The sequence below is a fragment of the Danio aesculapii genome, chromosome 8 (assembly GCF_903798145.1).
Source record: "Danio aesculapii chromosome 8, fDanAes4.1, whole genome shotgun sequence".
NCBI classification, from domain to species: domain Eukaryota; kingdom Metazoa; phylum Chordata; class Actinopteri; order Cypriniformes; family Danionidae; genus Danio; species Danio aesculapii.
This window is the reverse complement of record NC_079442.1, coordinates 426,218-441,217: the sequence shown is the minus strand read 5'-3', so window position 1 is coordinate 441,217 and position 15,000 is coordinate 426,218. Positions and strand designations below refer to the sequence as shown.

Sequence of the window (15,000 nt, the reverse complement as noted above, 5' to 3'; positions counted from 1 at the left end):
CACACAGATGAATGTCAGGATGCTTGTTAGTGAGTGTCAGTTGTTCTCCTGGGAGGAAGTCTTGATTTCTGCTTGAGCAGCTCTGACGGCTCTATTGAAGAAGCATTATTCACATCAGTGATGAACCAGACAGAAACATAGTGTATGTCAATCAGTGCTTTTGATTTCTCACTTAAAGGCACAGTGCACCCTTAAAAGGTAATCTGGAGATGAAATAAATACTACAGAGGTCAATAGCTGCGTTTATTCCAGCATTCTTCAGAATATCTCCCATTTGTGTTCAGCAGGAGAGAGAAACTCAGACAGGTCTGCAAGAAATAAAGGATGAGTAAATGATGACATAATGTTCATTTTTGGGTGTACTGTCTCTTTAAGAGCATAATAAATCATCACAATCATTTTGTGCATGCAGGGATGATCAAGAATAATACAACGGGAGCTTCAGGATTAGTGTGATTGTCTCTGTATGACAGATGGCTGAGCAATCAGACGGACTGATGATGATGATGTCAGCTGAAATTAAAGAGCTGGAACAACTGGAACCACACCTTTCATTTCTGTTTGGACCGATATTTAGAATAACATGTGTTAATGAGTGACGCTTCATTAAACCCTGAGCATGAGTTTGAGGGAGGTGGATGAGATCTAATTCTCTGCTGACAAAGCCTTCTGAGATAGCATAATAGCTGTCATTTATAGTCATTACTAGTGTTTTTGAAGCTTACTATAATCATTTAGTCATTTATAATGTACAAAACATAGTAATTACGCCTCTGTGTTAATGAATTCTCCAGCATACAGGAATATTAACTATAGTAAACTGATAAACACTGTAATAAACCCTGTAGTATTTTGTTTTTACTGTAGTAAACACACACACACACATAGCAACCAATCAATAGTTACCATAGCAACTGTAGAATCTCCACAACAGATCAGTTAGTATATTTGGTGTTACCATAGCGACTGTAGAACCACCACAACAGTTTGATGAGTATAGTTGTTGTGTTACCAAAGCAACTGTAGAATCACCACAACAAATCGATTAGAATAGTTGTTGTGTTACCATAGCAACTGTAGAATCACCACAAAAGATCAATTAGTATAGTTATTGTTACCATAGCAACTGTAGAATCACCACAAAAGTTAGATTAGTGTAGTTGTTGTGTTACCATAGCAGCTATACAACCTTCACAATAGATCAATTAGTATAGTTATTGTGTTACCATAGCAACCGTAGAATCACCACAACAGTTAGATTAGTGTAGTTGTTGTGTTACCATAACAACTGTAGAATCACCACAGCAGATCAATTAGTTTAGTTTGTTGTATTACCATAGCAACTGTAGAATCACCACAAAAGATCAATTAGTATAGTTATTGTTACCATAGCAACTGTAGAATCACCACAAAAGTTAGATTAGTGTAGTTGTTGTGTTACCATAGCAACTGTAGAACCAATACAGCAGATCAATTACTATAGTTGTTGTGTTACCATAGCAACTGTAGAATCACCACAACAGTTAGATTAGTGTAGTTGTTGTGTTACCATAGCAACTATAGAATCACCACAACAAATTGAGTAGAATAGTATCATAGCAGCTTTACAACCTTCACAATAGATCAATTAGTATAGCTATTGTGTTACCATAGCAACTGTAGAATCTCCACAAAAGATAAATAAGTATAGTTATTACCATAGTAACCCTAGAAACAACACAACAGTTTGATTAGTGTAGTTGTTGTGTTACCATAGCATCTGTAGAATCTCCACAACAGCTCAATTAGTACAGTTGATTTGTTACCATAGTAACTGTACAACCTTCGCAACAGATTAATTTCTATAGATGTTGTGTTACCATAGCAACTGTACAATCACCACAACAGATCAATTACTATAGTCGTTGTTACCATAGCGACTGTAGAATCACCACAGCAGATTTCTTCAAGTGTTTTACTATAGTATCGGTTCAACACAGGATTTACTTGAACTTTTTTCCTTTAACAGCATCCATAGTTTAATGCTTGTAATTGAAATATAGTGATTAAATGATAGACCTACGCATTGATTTAGTTTTTCAACTGTAAAACCAGATAAATATATGTGTAAATGTAAGCACATACACAAGACATACTGAAAAACGGCTGTTTTTATTCCAGCATTCTTCAGTATATGTTCATTAGTGTTCAACAGAAGAAAGAAACTCCCACTGGTTTGGAGGATGATGATGACAGAATTTGGGTTTTAGGGTGCACTGTCCCTTTAAATGTGGTGAGTTTATAATGGCATGACATTTCACACCCAGACTGGATTATCGAAATTAAATGTCTTAATGCATAAGGTCAATTCTGACTCCAATGAGCTCAATCTAAACACACACACGCACACACACACACACACACACACACACACGGGTGCGCACACACACAATGACTAGCATGCAAAGTGGGTTGGGCAGGTAAAACACTGTTAACAACAGCACGTGCAGTCAGAGTGAGATCAGTGTGTCACCTGCACAGGTGTGTGTGTGTGCTTTATCTATTCATGAGTTAACAGGGAGGAGACTGAACTCTCTGTCTCTCTCACACACACTGAGGCATATGAACAAGACTACAAGCAAAGTAAGTGTCTTCCTCTAACTTACAGCACTAGACGCTTTATTTACTTTAGCTCAGAATAACTCTTCTCATTCTAAAACAGACTCTGAAAGTGTCTTTATAATGTCATACGGGTCTTTAAAAGAGATCTGAGGACGGATGTTTGAGTGTGCATTGAGAACTGGTAGTTTTGATGGCAGTTTGTTAAAGACACAGTACATCCTAAAATAAATAAAGCCCAATCTGTCATCATTTACTCTGATCAAACTTGTCTGAGTTTCTTCTGTCGAACACAAAAGGAGATATTCTGAAGAATGCTGGAATTAAAACACATCCACCTCTATAGTATTTTTACTGTGATCTCAATGGCTGCTTCTTTTCAACATTCTTCAGAATATCTCCCTTTGTGTTCGAACAGAAGAAAGAAACTCAGACAGGTTTACACCCTCGTGACTGTGAGGAAATGATGAGTGATTTAATTAAGTGTGTGTACTGTGGCTTTAAGTGGATATCCGCTGTCTCGGTGGTCCTGATGAAGCTCCAGTCTCTCTAACATAATGAGATGCAAATATATTTAACGAAGGAACGTGCTAGTTAGATATTGTGTCTATGTCTTTTAAATAAAAAACTATTCTTTGAAAGAGTATACTGTCAGCAGGGTTGTTATAATTATATTATTTGTTTATAATTATTTTTTTGGGGTATAAATAAGGGTATAAATAAGGATCGGCATAGGATCATGAGGCGGAATCGAACTCGGGTCACCGGAGTGCATGTGTCGACAAACTAACCACACTAACCACACTACAAATTATTAACGTTATCTAAATGTGCTTCAAATTATATTAATAATTAAGAGAAGAATACTACTTTAAAAAAGTGATTTCATATTGATTAAAATTATATTTATGATATTTATAGGGCATCCGCTGCTTAAAACATATGCTGGAATAGTTGGCGGTTCATTCCACTGTGACTAATCCGAAAAGAAAATGAATGAAATAGCATCATCCAATAATTATGTTCACCTACTGAACAGCTCTTCAGAATCGAAAATGTTTTTAAAAGTGTTCATGTTTTTATAAGGAAGCCTGCTGAATTGTCAGGGGTTTGTCAACCAAGAATTTAGGGTAATTGTTTGTTGAATTCGTCTGCTTTTTCTAAACATAGCACATATCGAAACTGTGACCCTAAAACCGTGATACACACCCCACCCTTAGTGTCAGCTGTGTATTGTTTTAGGTTTAGCAGGAGGATGAAGATCAAACCATTTCAGCAAGACAATAATCCAAAACCAAGGAGACTCTCAGATGCTTTCAGAGAAAGAAATCAAGCTGTAGAATGGCCCAGCCAATCACCTGATCTGAATCCAATAGAGAATACAGAATAAAGCTCAGATCTGATAGACGAGACCCACAGAAGCAAGAAACTCACACCTGAGCAGTGCAGGAGGCTTCATTCTCCATATGATAGGCGTCTGTAAACTACTTATATAATATGAGCTGAACCAACACAATTCTTAATGTTTTTGTTGGACAACTTAATTGTTTCATGTTCAGTTTACTTACGTTTGTAAAAGCGAATTGAGTTGGGACAGCATGACAGCGTTTTTCACAAGACCAAGGAGACTCTCAGATGCTTTCAGAGAAAGAAAATCAAGCTGTAGAATGGCCCACCCAATCACCTGATCTGAATCCAATAGAGAATACAGAATAAAGCTCAGATCTGATAGACAAGACCCACAGAAGCATCAAGATTTAGACACTCTGTTGAAGTCTGTGAGAAACTCACACCTGAGCAATGCAGGAGGCTTCATTCTCTATATGAGAGGCGTCTTTAAGCTACTTATATAATATGAGTTGAACCAACACATTTCTTAATGCATGACAGCGTTTTTCACAGTGTGTGTTTTCTGTTCCTCCAGATTTGTCTCCAGCATCTCTGCAGTACCGTGGATCACTAGAACAACCTCAGAAGATAAAGAAGGTTCCGCCCCCTCTCAGGACATGCCCCGCCCACACCCAAGAGAGGCCACGCCCCAAAGCACAGAAACCCGACGGTAATATTAACTCATTTCAACAGCAGATCTAAAAGCAAACACTGATCTTATTTTATCACCCCAACAGCTCTGCTATTAGTTTCAGAACACTGGTGTGTGTGTGTGTGTGTGTGTGTGTGTGTGCATTATTATGGTGGCTATTCTGCAAAACAGACAGAGGAAGGAAGTGCGCACACTATCTGCTTCCTGAATTCAGCGCCGCTTTTAATCCGTTGCAGTATTATCTCTGTACTTTTCCTTCATTTCTTCATGCATGTCCTCCCATCAGCTCCTCACACTCATTTCACACTGTTTGTGCGCTCATGCATGTCCATCTTTTACACTCTATTCTCTCTCTCTCTATATATATGTGTGTGTGTGTGTGTTGCTGTGTAACCACAGCACTTTCCGCACGCTCATCTCCACTTCCTGTTCTCATTCAGGAAGCTGCAGTGTCTCTCCATCTTTCTTCTTCTTCTGCTGTGTGTGTGTTTTCTTCAGGATTGGGCTGTTGAGTATGGAGGGCTGATGCTGATGCTGTGTGTTGTGTGTGTGTGTGTCAGTGCCTCCTAAGCCCGTGCACCTGCTGTGTGGAGCTGGTGTTCCTGTTCCCCGTACGCCTGCCCGAGCTGGAGACCCATCTGCTGGGCTCGTCCACAGCCTCCACTGCTCCCGGTGAGTGCAGAAACACACACACATACACACTATACACACTATACCACCATAGAGTGGTGTTTGGAGTATGTCCGATATTGATATATGTGTATATAGTGGTCACAATATAGTGGATTCAGCGTGGATATCGCAGTGTGTGAGTCTGCAAAAGTCACATCGCAGGATCTGAGTGTCATGTTAATATATTAATAACACATGAGCTAATCTTATAGGTTATAATAGTGTGAAATGTTTGTGTTTAGGTGTGTTTTAAACTGATTTTCAACTATTTAGGCACAATAAATCGCAAAGTTTGCAACCTCTAACAAAGATTAATTGTGTTTAACCCTTGTGTTCTGCTCAGACTGACTCCCCTTTGGTGATGTTGGTGCTGATTTTGCCCCATTGACTTCCATTATAATCACATTTATTGATTGCAAAGGCATGACAGCAGATCATCATGCATTCTTGAGTGTTGCTGGTTTTCCCTGTTGAGAAGAAGACAATGTATAAGTGTTGATCAGTTCAGTATTAACCCTTTAGATAGGCCTGTGCTGAAGAGTTTGTAGATTGTCAGTCTCTGGGTTGTTGAAGACGGTCAGCTTTTGCTCTGGTTCTTACAGATGCTGTACATACACTGAGTTTACAACAGGCTGAAGTCAAACCTGCTCATATTAAAGGGCTCCTAGGATGCAAAATCAACTTTTGTGAGCTGTTCTGGGGTGCGTTTCCCAAACAACAACAACGTAACTCACAGCTGAACTATTATAGTACGATGCATCGTTTGGCAAACGAGCGATGTAGTGATGAGTGTTTCCCAAAACATGTAGTTTCTCTATCGCAGATCCAACGTTTGAACCACGTTAGTTATAACGTAAAACGTCCATATTGATGCTCTAAACGTAGTGGAGGAGCTACTTCTTTAGAGAAGAACTCCATCATTAATTTATGCAAATTATTTGTGTTTTACACGCACACGCATTTAAAATAAAATCCAATATTAGCTTTGGTAAAAGCATGCACTGGCTTTCCATATTAATTCAAATGTATGTATGGCACATATTTACAAATATTATCGAGAACATTACATATTCTAAAACATAAAATCACTTACAAAAGCTAACACATACTCTAATCTCATATATAAATCATATAAATAAATAAATAATGAGGGGATTTATTAACAAATTAAGTTTAATATTTATTATTTATTAGGAAGTGAAAAAAAATCCTACTTTAATAATAATATTAATGATGACGATGATGATGATGATGATGACGATGATGATGATGATGAGTAGGATATTGTTTTTTATTTATTATTTTGAAAAGTCTACTTTTACAGTTTGACACATGCAAACCACTGCAGAAATGTTCTAACCAGCAGGCTCATGTCATTTACAGTACAGATACTTAATAAATAGCCCACTATAAAATAACAGCAATAACGTATGCTGTGTGTTCTGTTTCCACAAGCTTTGGAGACGTAACATAAATTCCATAAGTTCCCATAGCTAGACCCACACGGAATCTGTGCGCGCAGAAATTTCTGCAGATTTTCAGCCCATGGTTGAGTCTATTTATTTATTTGTGTGTAAACTTATATTTATTCAGTTTTTAAATTAATTTCAGCAACATTACTGACTAATATGAAAGCGTTCATTTGATTTATTTACAATACAGTTTGCAATCGCTGTTTTTTTTGTAGATATATTGTAGATATGTTATATGAGAGACTTGCTTTGTTTACCAAATAAATGGATCTAATCTGCATTGTAAACAATAAAAAAAAATGTATTTAATATATTAAGTTTTAGTTATGGTACTCCCAAAATCATTTCGCATAAATTTCCAGATTTTTCACAATATTCTGCGCAGAAATAGCAAAAAATGTCGTCAGATTCTGTCTGGCCACACCTATAGCTTTCGTCATGAGCCATGGCTGTGTTCAAAATGACATCAATCTTTTTAAAGTGCACTGCGAAGGGAGCGGTAAACATGAAGATCGCTAAAACTGAACTGTGAAAATACTTTGAAAGCAGATTACACCTAAGAGAGACGACTTTAATGCTTTATTTGAGTAATTCCAAGTTTAAATGTTGTGAATAGGGCATAGGGGGGATAACTGGGAATAGAACACAGCCAGGAACTCTGTTTCTTACTACAGCTCCAGAGGTGTAGTCGCGAGCATACAAGATTGGCGCAGTTTGCGAATGTTCATTGGAATGATGGATTTGGGAAACGCCAAATCAACAAACCATGTGTGTAACAACGCAACTTACGCCTTTAGTTAGCTAACCATGGTTATCGTAAACGCACCCACGGACAAAACTATGTAGTATAGTGTGTCCACAGTCATACTGGAGTGATAGAAACACAATAAGTCTCTTATTTCAATTTTTCTGATGTTAAAATAGGATCTAAATCCCAGTGATTTTTGAGGCCAATCACAACGTGACGCTGGAATGCGGTTTTCCCCGCCCACCCCACCACAAACACATCTAATAACCGTACTGTGGTGTTCTTGACTCATAAACTGGATCTCTGCTTCATCCATGTCTGTCTCTATCACTGACTGCTGTTTATCTGACGTAAACACAGGAGAAACACACACATGCATATGTGAACAGTGGGCGGGGAGAACCAGCTCATTTGCATTTAAAGGCACAGGCTACAAAAACAGCTGCACTATCCTCAGACACCGAAACTCATATGTTCAGCAGGCTATAATAATCTGATGGGTGTTTTGAGCTAAAATAGGAGAGCGTTAATACACACGAGTAAGAAAAGCGTGTTTTGTGCAGTTCTTGTGCTTCCTCTGATTGTGGTTTTCTCCCTCAGGTTTCTCCATCAGTGGCTCATGATGGATTCTCCAGATATTCTTCATTCGGATACTCAGGACTCGCTCTCAGACAGACTCTCCTGTACACCGGCAGAGATTTCAGGACTGTCAGACGCCGTGGAGAGCAGCGAACACACACATAAGAGCAGCGAACACACACATAAGAGCAGCGAACACACACATAAGAGCAGCGAACACACACATAAGAGCAGCGAACACACACATAAGAGCAGCGAACACACACATGAGAGCAGCGAACACACACGCATGCAGCCGGACGTCCCGCCGGAGGCTGGCGGAGAGACCAGCGGGAAGATTCCCAACCGTGACAGCGGGATTGACAGTCCGTCCTGCGGTGGAGAGGGAGAGTGTTTCCCCAATGAGGAGCACAAGCAAGAATACACACATGAGGAGGACAAACGGGAATACACACATGAGGAGGACAAACGGGAATACACACACGAGGAGGACAGCGATCTGGAGGTAGAAGAAGAGCAGGAGGAAGAGGAGGAGGACCAGAACACAGAGATCAAGGTGACTAACACACTCGCACACATATACATAAAGGTGGAGATGAGTGCGATTGGTAAGAGAAGAGTGGGGGTTCGGGTGGGGGTGGGGTATGTGCGATCGGTATGCCCAGTCCGCCCCTGGGAATGACAGACAGGAGTCCTGCGCAGCGGCCAGGGGGATTGTGAGCTGTTCTCCTCCAGAATAGTGTTCAGGTCACCACTGATGCTGCTGGAGGAAAACCTTTCCTGACTCGCTCCAAAACACCCCAAAGTGCTCAATAATGTTTAGGTCTGGGTACTGTGCAGGCCATGGCAGATGTTCAACTTCACTGTCATCTTCATCAAACCGCTCTGTCTCCAGTCCTGCCGTGTGTATCGCTGCATTATCATACTGATACACACCACTGCCTTCAGGACACAATGTTTGACCCATTGGGTCATATGCTTCTCCAGAATGGTTGTGTAGTCCTTGGCATTGACCCAGCACCCATCTAGCCCGAGTATTTGGCCTAGGGAATGCCATGATATTGAGCCCAATCCATCACTGATCCCCCCCCCATGCTTCACTCTGGGCATCAGCAGTCTGGGTGGGACGCTTCTTCGGGGCTTCTCCACACCGTAACTCTCCCGGATGTGGGAAACACAGTGAAGGTGGACTCATCAGAGAACAGTACATGTTCCACATGGTCCACAGCTCCAGATCTTCACCACTGGCGCCATTAAAACATTCGCTTGGCATTGGCAGGAGTGAGCAGAGGTTTGTCTCCAGCAGCCGGTCATGTATACTGACCCTGTGGAGCTCCAGACCAACAGTTCTGCTGGACACAGGAGAGTCGAGCTGTACATTTCATTCTGCAGTGTTTCAGTTTCATTGCTAACCCCTGTACACACACACACACACACACACACAATCTTCAAACCACTGTTCAGTAACACACACACATAAACACACACACACAACCCCCTGATCATTGATGTACAACTGACCCCCTGAGTGAGTTGGTGTTGGTGAAGAATGGGTTGTTTCAGACTGTTGTATGTTGTTGCTGTGTAGTTAAAGCTGAAGTTGGCGTGAGGATGGAGGGGTTTGTGTACTCTGCTGTGTGTAGTGCACTTCTCTACAGTGCTGTCTAATAAGGCGACTCGGAGAGTGCTGTTCTACTGAATGTGTTACGCAGCAGCGATGTGTCAAACACCACAGGAAGTCAATTTTCAAATAGATTGTTGCATTGTGTGTGTGTGTGTGTGTGTGTGTGTGAGAGTGTGTGAGTGTGTTTCATTGACCAGAGACTGTGGAAACTTCTGGTTGTTGTGTGTGTGTGTCTGTGTGTGAAACCATTGAAGCCATAAGTGCAATGTGGTGTGCTAACTTTATTCACACACTGTATGATGAGAACACACACGCTGAGAATGTGTGTGAGCGACTGTTGTGTGTGTGTGTGTGTGTGTGTGAGAGAGAGAAAGAGAGAGCTCAGCAGTAGGAGAGTTTCCATGCTGAAAGAGAGGTGTGACAGGAATAAAGCTCTGTGTGGCTCAGCAGGAGTACACACCTAACACACACACACACACACACACAGACACACTGATACGGCACCACCTTACACACCCTGGCACAACAGCACACACACTCTAAACTGTCAGACGTGCTGGAATATTTGATCTCACACACACTTATGCACACACAGACACACAAGCACACTCACACACACAGACGGGCGGCTCTGCTGTCCTGTTTCCTGGTGTGTGTGCTCATCTGCGCAGAGGAAAGGTGTGTGTCTGCTGAGCAGCTGACATGTTGATGTGTTTTTAATAGTCCTGCTGTCACAGGATGTAGGAAGAGCCCAGAACAGACACACACACACACACACACATACACTTTGTGTTTGTATACAGATAGGTGTGTGTGTGAGAAAGTGAGAGCGAGTGTGTGTATGGCCTAGGAGCTCAATAAATTACAGATATGCTGACCGCATACAAACAGATCACTCAGATCACTAGGATCAAATAAACTAGAAACTCCAGGAGTTCAGTCAGAGCAGGGGGAATCAGCTACTAACAGCGCCCCCTGCTGCTGGAGTCAGCTTCCAGAAATAATCAGATGTGCTCCAACATTAGACACATTCACATCAAGACTGAACACACATCTGTGTAGCTGAGCCTTTACTGAATGAGACTCAGACGTTACCTCCCAATCAGTACTCTGATAGATAGATGGACGGATAGACAGATAGATAGATAGACAGATAGATAGATAGATAGATAGATAGATAGATAGATAGATAGATAGATAGATAGATAGATGGATGGATGGATGGATGGATGGATGGATGGATGGATGGATGGATGGATGGATGGATGGATAGATAGATAGATAGATAGATGAATGGATAGACAGATAGATAGATAGATAGATAGATAGACAGATAGATAGATAGATAGATAGATAGATAGATAGATAGATAGATAGATAGATAGATAGATAGATAGATAGATAGATAGATAGATAGATAGATAGATAGATAGATAGATGGATGGATGGATGGATGGATGGATGGATGGATGGATGGATGGATGGATGGATGGATGGATGGATGGATGGATGGATGGATGGATAGATAGATAGATAGATAGATGAATGGATAGACAGATAGATAGATAGATAGATAGATGGATGGATGGATGGATGGATGGATGGATGGATGGATGGATGGACGGACGGACGGACGGACGGACGGACAGACAGACAGACAGACAGACAGACAGACAGACAGACAGACAGATAGATGATGGATGGATGGATGGATGGATGGATGGATGGATGGATGGATGGATGGATAGATAGATAGATAGACGAATGGATAGACAGATAGATAGACAGATAGATAGATAGATAGATAGATAGATAGATAGATAGATAGATAGATAGATAGATAGATAGATAGATAGATAGATAGATAGATAGATAGATAGATAGATAGATAGATAGATAGATAGATAGATAGATAGATAGATAGATAGATAGATATAGATCAGCACATCCCTTCACTGAATTGTGTATGAAGTGTAGTGTAGAGATAATCTTGATTATTAATGCACGTCTGCTGTTGTCTGTCATGTTTATTGCTGGACAGTGTCAGACTAAAGTGTGAGATTTGAGGCCAATCTGACATCCAATCAATACAACAATTAAGCGTGTGTGTGTGTGTGTGTGTGTGTGTGTGTGTTCTCTGTCAGGCTTTGGTGTGTGACCCTCAGAAGCTGCTGAACATCGCTAAAGAGCTGCTGCAGACAGAAGAGGCCTACGTGAAGAGACTGAACCTGCTGGACCAGGTGAACACACACACTCACGTACACTCTCTCTCTATCACACACACACTGTTTACATCTCTGTTCATGTCAATGAGTTTTGATCTGGTTGTGATTGTGACGCGCGTTTGTGTGTGTGTGTGAAGCAGCAGAACACACACAACTGAGCATATCTCATGGTGTAACTTCAACAAATTCATTCATTCATTTTCCTTCAGCTCAGTCGCTTTATTTATCAGAGGTCGCCACAGCGGAATGAACCGCCAACTATTCCAGCATATATTTTACTGAACGGATGCCCTTGCCATCACCGGGAAACACCCATACACACTCATTCACACACACACTCAAACACTACGGCCAGTTTAGTTGATCAATTCCCCTATAGCGCATGTGTTTGGACTGTGGGGGAAACCGGAGCACCCGGAGGAAACCCACACCAACACGGGGAGAACATGCAAACTCCACACAGAAACACCAACTGACCCAGCTGAGACTCGAACCAGAGACCTTCTTGCTGTGAGATCACAGTGCTAACCACTGAGCCACCCGTCTTCAACACAGCATCTCAGTAATACAGACGGAAAACATCAGTCAGATTCCATCAGATATATCAGTGAGTGAGGGCGGAGTCAACCTGTCAATCACACGACATCCTCCAATAGCAAACCACAATCATCCAACACAATCAAGCCCCGCCCACACGTGCTCTCCATCCAGAAAACATGCATAATGACCAGATATTCAGAGTGAGAATCCTCAATTTCTGTGTGTGTGTGTGTGTGTGTGTGTGTGTGTGTGTTCAGGTGTTCTGTGCGCGTCTGACGGAGGCTGGTATCCCCACTGATGTGATCACTGGAATCTTCTCCAACATCTCCTGCATCCACCGCTTTCACCAGCAGTTCCTGCTTCCTGAGCTACACACACGCATCACACAGGAGTGGTGAGACACACACACACTACACATGCTCACACGCACACAAAACACACACACACACACACACACACGCCGAACATACAGAACAAACTCTACATTCTAATCTAAACATGCTCATTAGCATTGCAGGGGTGACACACACACACACACACACATGCACACACACACACACACACACACACACACACACACACACACACACACACACACATAGACAAAACAAGACTTAAAGATTGAAGTAAAAAATTGTGAGTGATGTGTTTGTTGTGTGTATAACTGTGTGTGTGTGTGTGTGTGTGTGTGTGTGTGTGTGTGTGTGTCAGGAGCTGTAACCCGCGCATCGGGGACGTCCTGCAGAAGCTGGCTCCGTTCCTGAAGATGTACGGCGAGTACGTGAAGAACTTCGACCGGGCGATGGAGCTGGTCAGCCTGTGGACGCAGCGCTCCGGACCATTCAAGAGCACCGTGCAGAGCATACAGGTCTGTGTGTGTGCGTGTGTGTCTGTCTGTGTGTGAGAGAGAGAGAGCTCACGGCTGATTGTGTGTGTGTGCAGAAGCAGGAGGTGTGTGGGAACCTGACGCTGCAGCACCACATGCTGGAGCCGGTGCAGAGGATCCCGCGGTACGAGCTGCTGCTGAAGGACTACCTGAAGAAACTGCCGGAGGGAGCAGCAGACCACCGAGACGCTCAGAGTCAGCACACACACACTTAACACACTAAACACACACACACACACACATGCATATACACACACTAGATATAAAAAATGTCCCCTGCATCTATATTATAGGTGAATATAGATGTATACACACACACACACACACACACACACACACACAGATATATACACACACACTCACAGACTGATATACACTGTGAGATTGACATACAGTGACACACACATATAAACATGCGCACACACATACAGACACACACACACACACAAACACACACATATAAACATGCACACACACATACAGACACACACACACACAAACACACACATATAAACATGCACACACACATACAGACACAAACACACACATATAAACATTCACACACACATACAGACACACACACACACACATATAAACATGCACACACACATACAGACACACACACACACACACATTTCTAAACATGCACAACCACATACAGATACGAACACACACACACAAATGCATACACACACAGATATATATATATATACACACAAACATATACACACACTCAGACTGACACACACACACACACACACACAGACAGACAGATTGACTTACACACAGTCATAAACACTTTCATACACACATACATATTCACGCACACACACACACACACACACACGCACGCACGCACGCACGCACACACACACACACACACACACACACACACACATATATATAAACATGCATACACGTGCAAACACACACACATAAACATTCACACACACACAAATACCGATACACACATATTAACACACACACACACATACGCATGCACACACACAGATATATACACACAAACATATACACACACTCACAGACTGATGTACACACACACACACAAACACACACACAGATTGACTTACAGTGACACACACTGAACATGCACACATTCACATAAATATATACACACACACACATACACACAGGTGTACACACACTATACACACAAAAAAATATACATACACATATACACGAGCGCACGCACACACAGTCTCACTCTCCCACACACACACACACACACACACACATATATGCAGTCTCATACAGAAACACACAGATGCACACTTTTATACACATAAATAAACACACACGCACATCGAGATACTAAATTGTACACACAAACACTCACAGGGACAGACTCTCTCAAACACACACACACACACACACACACACACACACACACACACACACACACACACACACACACACACACACCCTGTCACAGCCTGACCATCAGTGTGTACAAAAGCAGACTGAGCTCTTTCTGGCCACTGCAGCAGAGTCTTTATTTTTATCTGACACACACACACACACACACACACACAGCACCTCTGCACACACATCCGCTGCAGACAGATATTTAAAGCTTCATTTCACGTGATGCTTC

General features: G+C 41.8%; 1 protein-coding gene across 2 annotated transcripts in view; it reads left to right on the top strand.

Annotated features, from left to right (window-relative positions):
- Positions 1 to 15,000, top strand: part of fgd (faciogenital dysplasia) — a 35,480-nt gene that overhangs the window by 8,985 nt on the left and 11,495 nt on the right. The window contains exons 1-8 of one of the 2 annotated variants that reach the window (XM_056464546.1): positions 2,571 to 2,622; positions 4,523 to 4,657; positions 5,200 to 5,311; positions 8,132 to 8,666; positions 11,879 to 11,974; positions 12,757 to 12,893; positions 13,211 to 13,367; positions 13,442 to 13,580. In XM_056464546.1, the coding sequence (XP_056320521.1) occupies positions 8,151 to 8,666; positions 11,879 to 11,974; positions 12,757 to 12,893; positions 13,211 to 13,367; positions 13,442 to 13,580 (1,045 nt within the window). In that variant the 5' untranslated portion in view covers positions 2,571 to 2,622; positions 4,523 to 4,657; positions 5,200 to 5,311; positions 8,132 to 8,150. Of the gene's footprint in view, positions 1 to 2,570; positions 2,623 to 4,522; positions 4,658 to 5,199; positions 5,312 to 8,131; positions 8,667 to 11,878; positions 11,975 to 12,756; positions 12,894 to 13,210; positions 13,368 to 13,441; positions 13,581 to 15,000 lie in introns of those variants that run through there. The other variant, XM_056464545.1, reaches the window with a different exon arrangement.